Genomic DNA, 18,564 nt, shown 5'->3' with positions numbered 1-18,564 from the left:
AAGAGAGCAAATCCAGGGGCTGAAGTGCATAAAAACACAGCTCAGTACCCAGGTAAGTACTGGAAGAAGATTTATTCACCCGGGGGAGGCTCCTGACTATTAGAGAGAGAGCAGCAGCACTGCACTGTTGTAGCCAAGAAAGTTTTTATTATCAGAAGCTGGCTTAAAATCATGTATACGTGTTTAACTTGTGTAGCTAGCCCTTTAGAAGTACAGAAAGCTAAAATGAATCTATAAGAACAAGAAGTGAACATGTAATGGCGCTCCCCCAGCACGATTGTAAACTCAGTTACTCGTAGCTTATAGTACATAGGCCTTCCGCTAATTTAGATTTTGGGAGATCAGATCAGTGCTTTAACAAGATTCTGGGGACGGCAGCACGAAGGGCATCTTAACATATAGCAAAAGTGGGCCAATCTGCCAATCACAGAAATCAAATGATTGGCCTGTGTGTGAGCTAAAGTCAGACATTAGTATCCGACAGATTAGTAACTCCATTCAGCATGGGGAAGTCTTCCAGAGCAAAGTGCTCCTAAATGAACAGAGGTTCTCTGCATATATCGCAATGTTTCTAGGGAGCAGAATCAATCTCCATTTATTTTGTTGTTTCATATACATACATATTCTGAGTTTTAATACAAAAGGGAAAAAAGTTTAATCTGACAAATGTTTACAAACAAGATACCTTGGAATAGATTATTCTCTTCAGTCAGGGACACGTAGATTCCTCCTAGACACAAGTCTCTAGTCCGCAATACAAAGCATGAGTTTATTTTGAATGAACTTTATTCGAAACCCACCGTGAGCAAACTGGACAGTTCTGGGGGTGTTCCTTTGTACAGATAGCAGCTCCTTTCATAGAAAGAAAAGACAGGTCTTGTACATTACCCTAACAGGAATCATGGGAAAAGACAGGACGAAATCTGCAACTGGATGACGCTCGACCGAATGCAAATCTATTTTTTTTTTTTTTTTGTTTTGTCTTGATTTTTTTTTTGTTTTAATAAGAAAAAATAATTAGTTGACAAACGAGGGCAGCAATAAAAAAAGTGTCTCTTTTTAACAATAAATAAACAGTCAAAAGGTATCAATGTGGACTTTAAACCAGCTTCTTCACTGAAGAACAGACGTGGCATTTCCATGGAGCCTGTTCAACTCCATCTCTTGCGGGTTTTCTTCCTCCTTTATTCAAATGAACTTTTTTTTTTGTCTTGAGGACAAAAATGAGGGCTAAAAAAAACATTTCCCCCCCACCCCACCGTTTGTCTGCTTTGTCCTTTGGACAAAATAAGAATCCTATACCGTCACTGGACCTTTATGGTCAGGAGAACCAGACAGTAAAAATGCCCAGCAATATTCCTGCTGTGTGGGACAGCCATGCGTGAGGGTTTTTAAGCATTTATGTTAAGATGGAGACTGCAGCTTCTTGTTGTGAGACCTGCATAACACACAAAATAAGGGTGTTAACCCTATTTCTGCACTTACTACTGTAAGGACACAGATGAGGGTTAAACTAGTGGAAAGGGAACTTGCAGGAGCCCAGATTTTCTGAAGGCAAGCTGTAAATTAAAGCCCAAATGTGTCACCAGAACACCAAAGTGTGCAGCCACATCAACACAATTTGTATCTGCTCATATTTGATGACAAAGGCAAAATTGTTAAAGAGGGAAAAAAAGGGAAACGTAATAATCTTCTAAAGAAACTTCCACAACTCGTATGGTTCCAAATGAATTCTACATTATATGTACAAAAATATATAATATTTTACAATCATTTCTGCACTGTACACTTGTGGCCAGGGAGCTGTTGTGGGTTATGAGCCACTCAGGATCAACACCAGTTTTGTACAATAAAATACAACCTCAGGCGCTTGGCCACATGTCCTTACTACAGTATTGCCATGAAGAGCAACAACGGCTTTAGCTTATAAGATGACAAATAGAGTCACTGTGTGGAGCTTAACTTTGTGAGACAGATGGTGCTGGGGTGGGGGAAACTTGCATTGGTTTTTTTTTGTTTTTTTTTTTAAACAATGCCAAGACAGACAGACTAAAAAAAAACCCAAAACACAACCATGGAGAGACAACATCCAGGCGCAATTCCAGTTAAAATGATCATACTAAATGCATCACAATCTGCAAGAAAAGAAGAGAAATGGGGTCGGGTGAATGACAAATACTGAAACATGCAGCACTAACACTGAAACATGCAGCACTAACACAGAAGCACAAGCGTGCAGAGAACACAGACAGACAGGCATGTGAGCTACACACCAAACAACATCGCAATACATAAAGAGCCTTCCTGCATGAATCAGAGGAGGTGAAATGTGCATGACATATGGTGATGTGTGTTCCAGTTACAAAAACTATTTAAAATAAGTCATTTAGAGAAACCGGACCCTATTTGCATTGGTCCCACCAGGAACCCCAACTAGGTATGGAAATCAAGTCTTTTCCATGTACCACGAACAACAGATCATTTCTGTACTTCCTGCTCATGGACTTTCCTGTGATCAGCAAAGGGGCAGAGTTAATGTGGCTGGGTGTGGTAGGTGTTTCTTGTTGCAATAACCTATGAACCATGGACAGAAACAAAGTTTAAAGGAATTGTTCAGTGTAGATATAAAAACTGGGTAAATAAATAGGCTGTGCAAAATAAAAAAATCATTCTAATATTTAGGTAGCCAAAAATGTAATGTATAAAGGCTGGAGTGACTGGATGTCTAATAATCGCCAGAACACTACTTCCTGCTTTTCAGCTCTCTTGGCCTCCACTGATTACCAGGCAGTAACCAGAGACTTGAGGGGGGCCACATGGGTCACAACTGTTGCTTTTGAATCTGAGCTGAATGCCGAGGATTAATTGCAAACTCACTGAACAGTTAAGTCCCATGTGGCCCCCCTTCAAGTCACTGACTGACTCAGAGTTAAAGAGCTGAAAAGCAGGAGGAAGTATTCTGTTCTTTTATGTTAGACATCCAGTCACTCCAGCCTTTATATATTAAATTTTTGGCTAACTAACTATATTAGAAACTTTTTTTTATTTTGTACAGCCTCTGCCCAGTTTTTATTTTTACACTGAACTGTTCTTTTAGTGGTGAAGCTCCAGTTCCGCCTTTATTTTGCCCGAGTTCAGAGTGATTAATGCAATGGGCCAACTCCCATGAGCCATTTGTGAACAAGAAAGCAGCCCAGGAACAGGAATCAGAGCAATGTACACAGGTGATCACTGAATGCAGCCTGGATTCCATTCCCTAGGGCAAGGGAGAGTCTAGCAAATAAGCACAGGTTTAAAGCAAAGGGAATTTATCTCTAGATAAGTATTTTCTAATTTTCAATGCCTTTTTGCATATAATACAAAGCAGAGAAGAGATGGGGGTAGTATGACATACAGCCCTTCTTATGTTTATCACATAAAATGATACATAAGATACACATATATGTTAAATGAATGACTTATTTCCATAACAATTTAGCATTCACAGCAAATGTAAATGCAAATACAGACTTTTCTGTTAAATAATATATTGCCTATAAAGTTGTTACAGTGAAGTCTTCTTGTCACTGCAGTGCTGCAAAAAAATACATGATCCAGCCCTGACTACTGCAGCCTACAGTAAAGTCTTAGTATAACGTGGGACCAAGTTGCCGCCTTAAAAGCTATGTTATACAAAAGGAAAGTAAGAAAGACTACTCTCTGTGTCCGCATGTCCAAACACATTAATAAGCTACAAACAGAATGTCACAATGTTCCTCGGCCCGTGAAACTTACCTGCTTGCCTTAAAAGCCTTTAATTTCTGAACAAAGAAGGACTCCAGAACCTCGACACTCTGATAGAAAAAGGAATCGCTGGGATTGTAGTAACGACAATTATCAAATATTTTGGTCATGTCCGCTACAAATTCTGTCAGCTTCTTGTAGAATCGTGTCTTTAGCCGCTCTTCTATGGTAGAGAGGTCTGGGAAACAGGAGACACGTGGATGATATGCCACATCAGAATTTCATATTTATCATTAGAAAAAGGGATTTACACCAGATTTAGAGTCAAGTTTTCTGCTCCCTGGATCCCACTAGTTTGTGCTCATCTCATTTCTGAACTGTTCTGAACTGCTTCTGAGCCTTCTCACTCTTGAACTGTTTAGAGCACCTGGCATAGTTAGAGGTGAAGCACAATATTAAAGAGATACTGACATCAGAAAATAATATTTTTATTACCTATCATAACATTGTCTTTGAATGCGATTTATAATTTTGTCATAAAAGTATTTGCCAATTGCTTTTACATTACCTTTCTTACTACTCTGTTCCTCTATGAGGGGGCTGCCATATTTGTGCAGCAGTAGAAACTCTTACAGGCCAGAACAATCAGCGAAAAAACGATCAACATGACCTATAGGTAACTTTTATTGTAGATTTATATTTTGAAAAGAAAATTTTTAGTGACAATCACTTTAAGAGAAAAGAATCATCAGAGGGTGATGAGTCCCCTGGATCGGGACTCTTCTTCATCAAATACACTGACCAAGGGTATGAGTAAGAGCCCCCCTTTCGCACGAAACGCATTAGGCTAATGCATGTCCTAATAAAGCTTTTTTAATTTGAATTATTACTTGGGCTACTGCTTCACTAGTAGTCGGTCTCTTCCCATTTTTGATCTCTCAAGCAGTTATCCATCGTTTAACAGAGGAAATGGGATTGAGACCACTGTGTATTTTTATGATATAAATTGGATCTATGATTTTCCTGTTTTAAGAGTAGAACTACACACCACAGAAAAATTATATACTGACTGACCCTGGTACTTTTCTTGTGTCTGCCATGCTGCCATTTTGTTCCAGTGTGCCATGCAACCACTGGACCCATTAAAACTGGGAAAACATGCAGCACAGATTTGGGTGAAGGAGTTCAGTATAGATCAGCAGGATCAGGGGGGCTGGGACACAAATATGGTGTTTGGCGCTCAAAGGCAAGTGCATTTTTTAAGAGGAATAGCGACCAGCCAGGGGTGGTAAGTAAAAGACTAGAATCACTTGAGGACACCAAACAACTTAGCACCCTCTCAGTTATTCTAGCTCTCCTTTTTTTTTTTAATACATTTGATATTAATCTATTATACATGCAATTAAGGGCAATTAAAATGCCAAGCCTTACAGAAAAAAAGAAAAATCACAAATGATAAAACAGAGGAATAACTGCAAGCAGTCTTGCAATATGCTATCAACACCACACTGAAAGGACATTTGTAGGGTTGGTTATGATAGCCAACATACAGGAGATGAGTACATGTGTCCTGCTCATTTCTACTACCTTAATGCACATCAGGTTGGTCAAAATATGGATAATTAAGACAAAAAAAGTGCAATTCTGTATGTAACCTCAGTCCAGGATGCAGGACTAATGGAACTAAGTAACAGAGAAGCCAATATAGAATACTATCTACATAATGGCTATTCTGCTTTGTTAAAAAAGAAGGGCTACAACCGAAAAATTATGTTTTAATTTTTTTGAAGACAGGCATTACACACACAATCATGGAGCAGCTTTTGATGGTAGTTACTTACCCATTGGCTCTTTGATAACTCCATAATAATCTGGTGCATCTACTGGATCCACAGGTTCTTGGAAAGGCCAGGCCATTTTGTGAGACTGTTAAAAGAGAGATCATTCAGTAGGGCAGAGAAGACTGAGGATTTATTTCAGTGACCACAAGCAACAGTTCTATGTGAATGACAAACGATCTAAGAAAATACAGTCATATGAAAAAGTTTGGGAACTTTTAATTAATTCTTTGGAGTTTTGTTTATCATTGGCTGAGCTTTCAAAGTAGCGACTTCCTTTTAATATATAACATGCCTAATGGAAACAGAAGTATTTCAGCAGTGACAAAGTTTATTGGATTAACAGAAAATATGCCATATGCATTGTAACAAAACTAGACAGGTGCATAAATTTGGGCACCCCAAAAGAGATATTACATCAATACTTAGTTGAGCCTCCTTTCGCAAATATAACAGCCTCTAGACACCTCCTATAGCCTTTGATGAGTGTCTGGATTTTGGATGGTGCTATTTTTGACCATTCGTCCATACAATATCTCTCCAGTTCAGTTAAATTTGATGGCTGCTGAGCATGGACAGCCTGCTTCAAATCATCCCATAGATTTTCCATCCAAGTCAGGGGACTGTGACGGCCATTCCAGAATATTGTACTTCTCCCTCTGCATAAATGTCTTTGTAGATTTCAAAGTGTGTTTAGTGTCATTGTCTTGTTGGAATATCCAACCCCTGAGTAACTTCAACTTTGTGACTGATGCTTGAACATTATGCTGAAGAATTTGTTGATATTGGGTTGAATTTATCCGACCCTAGACTTTAACAAGGGCCCCAGTCCCTGAACTAGCCCCACAGCCCCACAGCATAGTGGAACCTCCACCAAATTTGATAGTAGGTAGCAGGTGTTTTTCTTGGAATGCGGTGTTCTTCTTTCACCATACAAATCACTTTTTGTTATGACCAAATAACTTAATTTTTGTCTCCTCAGTCCAAAGCACTTTGTTCCAAAATGACTGTGGCTTGTCTAAATGAGCTTTTGTATACAACAAGCGACTCTGTGGCGTGATTGCAGAAAGGGATTCTTTCTCATCACCCTGCCATACAGATGTTCTTTGTGCAAATTGCACTAAATTGTAGAAGATGTACAGATACACCATCTGCAGCAAGATGTTCTTGCAGGTCTTTGGAGGTGATCTTTGGGTTGTCTGTAACCATTCTCACAATCCTCCGCATATGCTGCTTTGTATTTTTCTTGGCCTGTAAGACCTGGGTTTTACAGCAACTGTGCCTGTGGCCTTCCATTTCCTGATTACATTCCTTACATTTAAACCTCTGAGATAGCTTTTTGTAGCCTTCCCCTAAACCATGATACTGAAAAATCTTTGTTTTCAGATCTTTTGAGAGTTGCTTTGAGGATCACTCTTCAGGAGAGTCAAACAGGAGCACAACTTGCAATTGGCCTCCTTAAATACCTTTTCTTATGATTGGACACACCTGCCTATGAAGTTCAAGGCTTAACAAGCTAATTCAACCAATTTGGTGTTGCCAGTAATCAGTATTAAGCAGTTACATGCATTCAAATAAGCAAAGTTACAAGAGTACACAATGCACAGCCAGTTTTTCGCATTTGATTTAATTTCATACAACTGTACCCCCAAACACCCCAGTACTCAGATGTTCATGGGAAATGAAAGACATACCACTGTGTTCTTTTTTTTTTTTTCGTGAAAGTGGAGTAAATTGTTATGCTGGCTGAGAGGGGTTCCCAAACTTTTTCATACGACTGTAATTATTGAACTCATGTTGAAAGATGGTGGTGGGGTGGTACACTATCCCTTTCACACTGTTGTGCATCAGAGTCAGTTCTCCAGCACATATTTTACATACTGTTACTATGTAGAAAGGAGTGTAGTGCTCTGAATGGTTGTGTCACCAGGAGGTGAGGGCTGGAGTCTAGGGCAATGATTAAGATGTGATGGTTTCACCATGTCTGCTCAACACTCATAACTAACATATATGAAGCATAACCTCCCCCATGCCCAAATGGAAACAATTCTGTTAATTTGAGGGATTGCCAAGCCAATGCCTACTGTACTTAAAGGGGAACTATAGCGAAAATGAAAATACGTCATCTAGGCAAAAGGAGCCCCGTATAAGATATATTGGATAATTCATCTGACACCCAACTCCTGCATGAAGACAGAATGAGGAGAAACAGATGCTGAGAGAGGGAGTGAAGATAAACTTGATTATTTCAGAAATGTTACTGAATTATGAATAGATTGTATTTAGACAATTTCTTATTTCAGTATGATGAAGCGAATATAAAATGTTCATTTTCAGGATACGTCCCCTTTAAGAGTGATTAGGAGGCAGTGGAGAGTTAAGGCAATTAGGCCAATTCGTTGGTCAGAGAGATACTGACACCAGGAACTAAACATCTATCATAACATTGTCTGTGCTTGCTATTTATAATATTGTCATAAATGTATTTAAGAAAGAAAGCCACAAACACAGGGATTCCCCACCTGTAATGATCGCAAAACACGCTTCAGTCCTTCATAATCTTTGTCTGTTAGGGGACTGAGCACGGTCATGGCGTCCTCTGTTGACTGGCATTGCGGGCACACATATTCATCAATGTAGTCAGCTTCACTTTGCAGAATGCCAACACAGCGCCCATGAAACCAGTTCTGGCAGCGGTCACAGCCAATATAAAATCTGCAAGATTCAATAGTGAGATTCATATACGTGAACAAAACCAAGAATAGAATTTCAGTGAAAATAAGCATGGATACAGACTGATCCATTCAGTACCAGAGCACCAAAACCAGCAGCAAATCAGCGAGATGATGGCTCTTAAGAATTGGGGGCGCACATTCTGCACACAAAACAAGCACGGTTCTTAAAAGCATGCTGGGCCTAGTAACCTCACTTCTATATGCTGCACCCCATGCATCAGGTGTACATATATCTTCAGCCTATCAGAGTGCTTCCTTAGTTGCATGGAAGGGCTTCATACAAAAAAAAAAACCTTCAGGCTTGCTCAGGTCCCAGAGGGGTAGTTAATAATACAGTTAGAATAAAAACCCCACAAAAAAACTGTTTTCATTTGTGTAATGGAAATATTAACAGGAAAATATTGTTACTTCCCTGTTACTTGATTTTTCTAGTCTTTGTGCACTTGTCAATTATTCTGCTGGCAGTTTCACTTTAATAAGCATTAATTCATACTGTTAGTCTGGCCGCAACTCTCCTTATGACAACGATAGTCTAGAAGTGGCTTGGCACAGCAACAGCGACGGGGACTTCAAACTGAAAACTGTTGGCAACAGTTTTCCTGGATACACTGGGAATATTCCCCTAATGTTGCTCAAACCCAATATAGTTTATGTTTCTTTATGTAACGATGCTGACCAGAGAGCTATTTTAAAACTATGCTAGCGTAGGAATTTCTCATACTAAAGCATTATTCAGCAGGAACAGTCTTTGCCTGCAGTCTGTACAGAAAGATACCATACAACTATGTCAGCATAGGTATTCCCCTGTACAAAGCACAGTTCAGTTGAAACAGTTCCCCAAGTTTGCTCATAGCCTGTACAGAGATCCCATAAAACTATGGCAGCATAGGTATCCCCCTGTACTAAACACAATTCAGGAGGAACAGCCCCTAAACCTTGCTCATAGCCAATAGAAAGAGCCTGCTACACTGCTTTATGTATAGGGCCAGGAATTGGCCTTGGAATAGCAGAGCAAAACCTTCCAACCACCCAAAGAAGAGCTTCTGATCTACACGTGGTTCTGTGATACCAATAACTAAGGATGATGCATTTTGTGTTAGAGAAATAAAAATGAGAACACTTCCTTGCCTTTCATACATTGCTGTGAACTAGCAGGGTGAAAGTCAAACAGCCAGAGGGAAAGGAGTAAGGACACGAAAGCAGCCCACGGATAAGCAATTGTACAGTCTGCTGCACACAGCTAAAGCCAGGACAATACAATGGCCAAGGATAAGAAAGAATCTTCAGTGCAACTCACTGTGAATCATCATAAGGTGTTCTGCAGATACAATACAACTCCTCACTGTTGCCCTCTTGTGGCCGTTTACAATCTTTACAGATGTACACATCCACTTTCTTGGCTTCTTTCTCTGTGATCCCAACACATTCTCCATGAAACCAGTTACCACATAGCTCACAGCCAATATAGAACCTAAAAAGGTCACAATAAGATGACATGGCAGTCATTTACTCCATGTATGCTAGCGCGCACACAATAAAGACCAGCTCACACCCATTCTTCTCAGTTGCACAGCATGCACAATGTCCCAGCCCATTACTTACTGGGCTACACTCTAATTGGGAATCTGCAGAGCTCTCCCTATGGGCATTTAGCAAGGTGCTCTGACCTGGATTTTTCTGTAAGTTGCCTGGCTCCGCATATCTCTTACTGTAGTAGAAAACGTTTTATATAAGCCGGTAGGACTGGACACAATGCGGTGGGACTGGACTGCAGTAGATTTAAAGGAGAACTAAACTCTAAAAATTAATATAGCTAAAAATGCCATATTTTAAATACTGAACGTTTTGCACCAACTTAAAGTTTCAGCTTTTCAATAGCAGCAATGATCCAGGACTTTAAACTTGTCACAGGGGGTCACCATCTTGCTCACACATGCTCAGTGGGCTCTGAGCAGCTGTTGAGAAGCTAAGCTTAGGGGTTGTAGCCCCTAAGCTCTGTAAGTGACAGCAGAGAGCATGTGCAGTGAATCAGCAGAAAATAAGATGGGGAGCTACTGGGGCATCTTCAGAGGGACAGATCAATCCTGCTAAAGGGCTGTGGTTGCCTTGGGCTGGTACGGAAGCCCAAAACATAATGTACATTTCTAGCCTACATCTTTAGTTAAGTTTTAGTTCCCCATTAATGCGGATTTGCAGACAGTCCAATGTCACTGTGCTGTATTTGCTTATTTACAGAAGTGCAACTTAGAGCAGGCTTTTTGGCACACTGTACATTATATAAGTTACCCCTCCCTGCTAGTTTAAAGGACCAGTAACATCAAATTTTTTTTTTCAAAAATTCGTTAGTACATAACGAAAAAATAACACCAACACAAATTTAAATTTAAAATAGCAAAGCCTTTATTAAGAAATAACTTACAGATACTCCACTTCCTGTCCTCTTCAGAAACGGCGAAAAGGCGACAATCCTTCCTGCAGCGCTCGATTTGTCCTCCCTGACAGCGTGTGAAGTGAGGTGAAGAGAGTTGAAGCTGCGGATCAAGACCCTGCAGGACCGACACATGAAGACCTTTCTGCTGTGACACGACTGGGAACTTGTAAAGGAGACGCGCTGCGAGATGTAACTCTTTATGCCCTTGAACTTGGTCTGCTTCGTGGGCTCGTCTATGTTACAGCGGAACGGGTAGGGATTCTCCTGCCACTCAGGCCCGTCCGGCCCCTGCACCAGACACAGCTTGTCCCCGTCACGCACGAACCCCGTCGCCTCCCCGCCGCTCTTCACGAAGGCCGAGAAGCGGTTGAGGTTGCGGCTGACCGTGGCGGAGCCTTTGCCCGGGGCTTGTGAGGAGGCGATGGAGGCGGAGGTGGAGTAAGGGCCGGGCGGCAGGTCAGAGCGGGTGGATAAGCGGAATCTGCTGCTGCTGCCGGAGCCTTCGTAGTCATGGTAACCGCCCGAGTAACTGCCACACGTCGGACCAGCTGTTTCCTCGGCCGCAGTGGAGCTACTGTCATCCCATTCGTTGAGTTACATCTCGTACCGACTCCTCCCCAGTCACACGGGGCTGCAGGTTCGCCACCGCTACAAAAACACTTCCACTGGCTCTACGCGCGTCTCCTCTACAAGTTCCCAGTCGTGTCACAGCAGAAAGGTCTTCATGTGTCGGTCCTGCAGGGTCTTGATCCGCAGCTTCAACTCTCTTCACACGCTGTCAGGGAGGACAAATCGAGCGCTGCAGGAAGGATGGTCGCCTTTTCGCCGTTTCTGAAGAGGACAGGAAGTGGAGTATCTGTAAGTTATTTCTTAATAAAGGCTTTGCTATTTTAAATTTTAATTTGTGTTGGTGTTATTTTTTCGTTATGTAGTAACGAATTTTTGAAAAAAAAAATTTGATGTTACTGGTCCTTTAACATCCTAATCTGTTGGAGAGAGCATTACAGAAGACACTCTCTTTTGGAGAAAGAATAGAGAAAGTGATATTCCAACAGATCTTGGCTCAGAGGATTCACCATTACAAAGTACCTACAGATTTGGCACTGTATCCACATTAGAGACCACGCTTCCATCTGCAGCTACCTTTCTGATTAGCATATACTGTTAGGTCCATAAATCTTTAGACAGAGACAACTTTTTTCTAATGTTGGTTCTGTACATTACCACAATGAATTTTAAATAAAACAACTCAGATGCAGTTGAACTGCAGACTTTCAGTTTTAATTCAGTGGGTTGAACAAAAAGATTGCATAAAACCAAAGAACTAAAGCCTTTTTTTAACACAATCACTTAATTTCAGGGGCTCAAAAGTATTTATATAAAATTGAAAAAACTTAAAATAAAATGTTCATGTCTAATACTTGGTTGAAAACCATTTGCTGGCAATGACAACCTGAAGTCTTGAACTCATGGACATCACCAGATTCTGGGTTTCCTTTTTTTTTTTTTTTTGAAAGATTATCTTTATTGATTTTATAAACATAAAACAAGTAAGAAAGAAGAGAATGAAGAAAGAGAGAGAGATGGATAGATAGAAGGGTGGGCATTCCCATTATACTATAAAGTGTATCATGTGGTGAAGAACCAGGTTAGGAGCTTTTCGCTTCCACTGAGTCAAATGGCAGCAGTATCTGCTTGCGTTTCTGTAAGCCATCTATCCCAGATTTTTTTTAACTTTTCTTGTCTTATCCAGAAAGCCAAGGTAGGAGGTTCCAGGGCTTTCCATGTGAGCAAAATAGCTTTCTTTGCATAATGTAAAAGTTGCTTGAGACACAGTCTGTCACTGGATGAAAGAGTTAGTTCCTCAAAATATCCCAAAAGGCAAAATGCAGGCGTCCGTATAGCTGGGAGTCCCAAAGAGGCATTGATAAATGCAAGAATTGCTGTCCACTACTGTTGAATTGTAGGGCACTCCCAAAATACATGCATATAAGTACCACTATCAGCGTTATATTTGAAACACAGGTCAGGGTACCCTTGGTATATTAGTGAAAGCCTGTGTGGGGTCAGGTACACTATTTAGAAACTTGGTGTGTATGTAACGGTCCCTAACTGAAATGTTGGTTTCTGGTATTTGCTCAAGAATATCCTTCCAGGTTTCTACCTCCAAAGAAGGAAAGTCTTGGGCCCATTTACGGCAAATACACTTAATGGGATCGAAGCTGTTCTGTAGCAGAATGGTATATAACCAACTTAGGGGTTTGGAGAGGTCTGATTTCCGTAAGTAGCCTTCTATGGTTGATTGGGTAATAGATGGTGTGCCCTCCGGTAATTAGGCAGAAAATGCATGTCGCAGTTGGAGGAATCTGAAAAGCATATGATTTTGCAACCCATACTCCTCTTTCAGCTGTGCAAACTGTTTAAGCTCCCCTGCACTTACCAGGACACCTAGATATTTTATTCCAGCCGTGGCTCATACACTGGCATTTGGAAGGGATTGAAATTGTGACAGAGATTTGTTGCCCCACCTTGTAGGCTGAGATTACCGTGTTAAAAATTAGGGTTACAGTTTTCATGGGAGGTGTTAGTGCATATATAGAAGAGAGACCTCTATACAGCTGATTGGCTCTAGGGCCTCAAAGGATGTAGCCACTGCAGCTTCCAGGACTGTAACTTGATTGTTGGGATCAGGATCTAGCCACTACCAGGCGTATACCAATTGACTGGCATAATAGTCAAGTGTAAAGTTGGGAAGGGTCAGTGGGTCATTATGAAACACCTCCCAATCTATTTGACTGCATTTAGCGGGATTTGAGCAGACAGTGTCTCTGAACACCTCAGAATTCATTTGGCTGCTTCTGTCCTGTGTCACATCATGGATAAACACTAGTGTCCCAGTGCCACTGGCAGCCATGCATGCCCAAGCAATCACACTGCCTCCGCCATGTTTTATAGATGATGTGGTATGCTTTGGATCATGAGCTGTTCCATGCCTTCTCCATACTTTTTTCTTGCCATCATTCTGTTAGAGGTTGATCTTGGTTTCATTTGTCCAAATAATGTTTTTCCAGAAATGTGCTGGCTTTTTTAGATGTTTGTTTTTTTTTTTTTTTTTTAGCAAAGTCCAATCTAGCCTTTCTATTCTTGATGCTTATGAGTGGCTTGCACCTTGCAGTGCACCCTCTGTATTTACTTTCATGCAGTCTTCTCTTTATGGTAGACTTGGATATCGATACACCTACCTCCTGGAGAGTGTTATCCACATGTTTGGCTGTTGTGAAGGGGTTTCTCTTCACCATGGAAATGATTCTGTGATCATCCACCACTGTTGTCTTCCATGGACGTCCAGGTCTTTTTGCATTGCTTTCTTTCTTTCTCAGTTTGTACCAAACTATAGATTTTACCACTCCTAATATTGTAGCAATTTCTCGGATGGGTTTTTTCTGTTTATGCCGCTTAAGGAGGGCTTGTTTCAACTGCATGGAGAGCTCCTTTGACTGCATGTTGTCTGTTCACAGCAAAACCTTCCACATACAAGCAACCCCCCCTCAAATCAACTCCAGGGCTTTTATCTGCTTCATTGATAATGACATAACAAAGGAATTGCCCACACCTGCCCATGAAATAGCCTTTGAGTCAATTGTCAAATTACTTTTGAGCCCCTGAAATGAAGTGATTATGTTAAAAAAAGGCTTTAGTTCCTCACATTTTTATGCAATCTTTTTGTTCAACCCACTGAATTAGAGCTGAAAGTCTGCAGTTTAACTGCATCTGATTTGTTTCATTTAAAAATCATTGTGGTAATGTACAGAACTAAAATGAGAAAAAAGCTGTTTAAAAAAAGAATTTTTTTTTTTGCCCCTTGTACCCATAGAAACCATATTCACAGGTAGATAAGATGATGCTGCAGGGGGAGGGGTGTCAAATTCTTTCTTATCACACAAGAACTATAAAAACTTGAGATAATGTAACTGCCCTGTAACAACTGGTGTGCTTGCTTCAGAAACTCAGAGTTTCTGAAGCGATCACACCAACTGTAACAGGGCAGTGAATGAATACATTATATTAGCATTCATTTAAAACACTTTGATTTTTGGAGTTACTGTTCATCAAAGGAACCGGTTCTTAACCTTAGGTCCCCAGATGCTGCTGGACTACAATCCCCATCATCCTTCAAAAATGTATTATTAAGGCAATCAGGGTGTTAATTGCAACATTAGATCAGCAACTAATATTTGCACAGTGAAAGGATGAACCATGGAACATAAAAAACCCCACCAAAAAAAGGCATTTCCATACACGCAGACATAAGCCCCACACTGGATTCAGCATCACTGAGCTCTTTCTGTACTGTCTCAAGGCACTCGAAAGGTGAACATAAGAATGGAACTCCTGCAACTAATTCTTACACATCCTGCTGGGAGCTCTGTACATCCATATTTACACTGCATATGCCCCATAGGAAAGTACACCATAAACATATGGCCTATTTTGAGCACTTCCATATTATTTCACAAAACCAGCACAATGATCTGCATTCTGATTGATGCTGGTAATTACATAAATCAAAGATAGGACTCTGGAGAACCAAATTGCAGTTTCAGTGATTCATTTATTCAAAATGTGCACGACATGTTTCGAGCCTAGTGGCTCTTCCTCAGGTGCTTATAGGTGTATAAGCACCTGAGGAAGAGCCACTAGGCTCGAAACATGTCGTGCACATTTTGAATAAATGAATCACTGAAACTGCAATTTGGTTCTCCAGAGTCCTATCTTTGATTTATGAAAGTCTGTAGGTCTTGCGGTGCCTAAACTCTGAAGTTGAACCCTCCATTATAACGAAAAGGATCTCATCTTCCATAAGAATATACCTTTGATGCTGGTAATTACTCATGTCTCTATCTGTCCTGCCTTGGACACAGTATGTATCATTTGTAGAACCTGGAATAATCCAAGCAGAATATATGAAGTTGCTGGACCTCTGTATGAACTGGCCAAACACAGGACTCTTTAAGACCAACACAGGAACATTGAGAATGTGCAATCACGCATGGGGAAAAAAAGGAGAGGCAACATGAGCCACATGATCCAGAGCAGATGATCACATATGAGGAGAATGGAGACTTGTATAAAACACACTCTTAAAGAGATCCTGTCATCGGAAAACATGTTTTTTTCAAAATGCATCAGTCAATAGTGCAACTCCAGCAGAATTCAGCACTGAAATCAATTTCTCAAAAGAGCAAACAGATTTTTTTATATTCAATTTTGAAATCTGACATGGGGCTAAACATTTTGTCAATTTCCCAGCTGCCCCCAGTCATGTGACTTGGCAGGGTGCTGTTTTTCCTTCTCAGTGTAACTGAATGTGTCTCAGTGGGACATGGGTTTTTACTATTGAGTGTTGTTCTTAGATCTACCAGGCAGCTGTTATCTTGTGTTAGGGAGCTGCTATCTGGTTACCTTCCCATTGTTCTTTTGTTTGGCTACTGGGGGGGGAAGAGGGAGGGGGGTGATATCACTCCAACTTGCAGTACAGCAGTAAAGAGTGATTGAAGTTTATCAGAGCACAAGTCACATGACTTGGGGCAGCTGGGAAATAGACAATATGTCTAGCCCCATTTCAGATTTCAAAATTGAATATAAAAAAAAATCTGTTTGCTCTTTTGAGAAATGAATTTCAGTGTAGAAGTCTGCTGGAGCAGCACTATTAACTGATTCATTTTGAATTTTTTTTTTTCCCATGACAGTATCCCTTTAAGTTCTGATACTATTCCAAATGTTCCCTTAATGTAATTAGGATCTTTAACCACCCTTAGAGTATCTTACATCAAGAGAATAGCCAGAATTTAGCACTTTGGTTAATTTAACTATAACCTAATCTAACCTAACACCCCGCGCCTCGCACAGCTCCACCTCCACAGCAAAGGCTGACCTCCCACCACCCATGATATTCACAAGGTTCATATGTCATACATCTCTTATTTGTGCTGTGGAGACATAGGAAGCCCTACGGTGAATCTTCAGCCTCCATGACAAAATACAACTTTACCTATGGCAGCTAGTCATGAAAATATGTGCTACACTTGAGAAGTATAACCTAACACAGCATAGAAAGCAATTTTAATCATCTAGTGCTTTATTGCTACCCAAAGGCTGACTCCTGTTCTATAAACACTTAGGGAGGGGAGCAGTCCTTTCTTTTAGCTGCTGTAGGGTCAATCTGTCAGTTTTCTGGCAGTGCTAAAGTAAGAGCTCTCTGTTATTACTGGGACTGGCAACCCAAAAATCCGAAAAATATTCATGCTAGTCATGACAGATCTGCTTCTACTTACATTTCAGCAATTCTCAAATGAAATGGTGGTACAGATTACAAACGGATAAACAAAAAACAATAAAAACGTGAGCCTGATTTGGCAAGTCACTAAGAGGTCACAAAGGCAGCTACTCTTATTTCTGTATGCAAGCTGCATGATGATAACTGCAGGGGTATCACCCTTAATGCAGCTACTAGAAGTGCATCATGGGGCTGCAAGTTTAGCTGAAGTGTTATTCTTTGGGTCAGCTCCAATCAGAAGTATATCAGCTATTTTTGACATAAACATCACATCTCACATCTCTTTGGTGCAAGTTAAACTTCTTCCTCTCTTTTTCTCCTTTGGTATTTTGCTTAGGTCCTACTTGATACAACAATATGCAGTCTCCCTCCCACCCCAAAAAACCTACAGTAATATTCAGAATGCTTCACTTTTAACAAAGTTAACAAAGAGAATAAAGTGGGTTTACATAATCACTGCATTGATGTGCTGCATCAATAGGGAATGATGACAGATGTGTGAGAAACGGGAAACTGGAATTAATAATCTTTGTGTGCTTGTTTCCCATAGGCATTTGTCTGAAAAGTACCCAGAATCACTTCCATTGATTTATTGAACTAAATAAGAAATGGCTGACCACTTCAGTACTGCAAAACCCTTTGTGTGCCGCTGTCCTTACAGTGACAGGATAATGGGTACTTAAAATCTTTTGGAACCACTAAATGTACAAATTGAGTTGAAGACATGAAGATAACTGGAAGACCAACGTAAAACAGACAGTGAATATGAGGTTATCAAGACTGATTCTGATTGCAGTGTAGGAAGAGTTGTAATTGTTACACTTAGGCTGAGAAGTTCTGCACCCAATAATTTGCTTGCTTGGTCACAACCACCTTTTTGGGCTCTTCCCTTTGAAATAAAGGCAATGGGACCAAATTGAACTGAGGTACAAGTGATTCAGACAGAGAGCATGCTCGGTCAGTCACTCACTTGGATTCATCGTATGGAGTCTTGCAGATGCAGTAAATCTTGTTGTCTTGTTTAGAATCCTTTGAGGTAGTAGAAATCATTTTCTTCTTCTTGGACTTGGAAGGTATGGGCTCTTTATCCTCATCTCTTTTCCTTTTGTGAGAAGATGCAGGGTGTGAGATGGACACTGGAGAATGTGGGGGCGGAGAGGGAAGTGGTGGGGTAGTTGGTGTGGTAGCAGATGCAGCAGCAGTGGCCGCAGCAGCAGCGGCGGCGGCAGCAGCAGCCGCAGCTTCCTCTCTCTCTTTCTCCTTTTGTATCTTACTTAGGTCTTTCTTTAGCTCTTCCTGCAAAAAATATATATATAATGGATCATACTGGTTCTACAATCACCCAGCATAGCTATAAAGTAACAGCTATAAAGCTACAGGATACTTTATCCGGAAACTATTTATCCAGAAAGCTCAGAATTACGAGAAGGCCATTTCCCTAGAATCCATTTTAATTAAATAGTTCATATCCATTTTAATTAAATAGTTCAATAGTTTTAA

At 40.6% G+C, this 18,564-nt stretch overlaps 1 protein-coding gene across 9 annotated transcripts in view; it reads right to left on the bottom strand.

Moving 5' to 3' along the window:
- Positions 1 to 566: 566 nt before the first annotated feature.
- The window catches only part of bptf.S (bromodomain PHD finger transcription factor S homeolog), a 65,457-nt gene continuing 47,459 nt past the window's right edge, over positions 567 to 18,564 (bottom strand). For 5 of the 9 annotated variants that reach the window (XM_018237651.2, XM_018237648.2, XM_018237653.2 and 2 more), the window contains exons 27-32: positions 18,035 to 18,360; positions 9,594 to 9,767; positions 8,084 to 8,276; positions 5,565 to 5,649; positions 3,775 to 3,961; positions 567 to 1,438 (exon numbers count right to left, since the gene is read on the bottom strand). In XM_018237651.2, coding sequence (XP_018093140.1) covers positions 1,405 to 1,438; positions 3,775 to 3,961; positions 5,565 to 5,649; positions 8,084 to 8,276; positions 9,594 to 9,767; positions 18,035 to 18,360 — 999 coding nt within the window. In that variant the 3' untranslated portion in view covers positions 567 to 1,404. Of the gene's footprint in view, positions 2,136 to 3,774; positions 3,962 to 5,564; positions 5,650 to 8,083; positions 8,277 to 9,593; positions 9,768 to 18,034; positions 18,361 to 18,564 lie in introns of all 9 variants that reach the window. The other 4 variants (XM_018237654.2, XM_018237656.2, XM_018237650.2 and 1 more) reach the window with 3 other exon arrangements.

Source organism: Xenopus laevis, chromosome 9_10S, assembly GCF_017654675.1.
Source record: "Xenopus laevis strain J_2021 chromosome 9_10S, Xenopus_laevis_v10.1, whole genome shotgun sequence".
In the NCBI taxonomy this organism is placed as follows: domain Eukaryota; kingdom Metazoa; phylum Chordata; class Amphibia; order Anura; family Pipidae; genus Xenopus; species Xenopus laevis.
The sequence above is the reverse complement of the archived record's forward strand: the minus strand, read 5'-3'. Positions and strand labels throughout refer to the sequence as shown.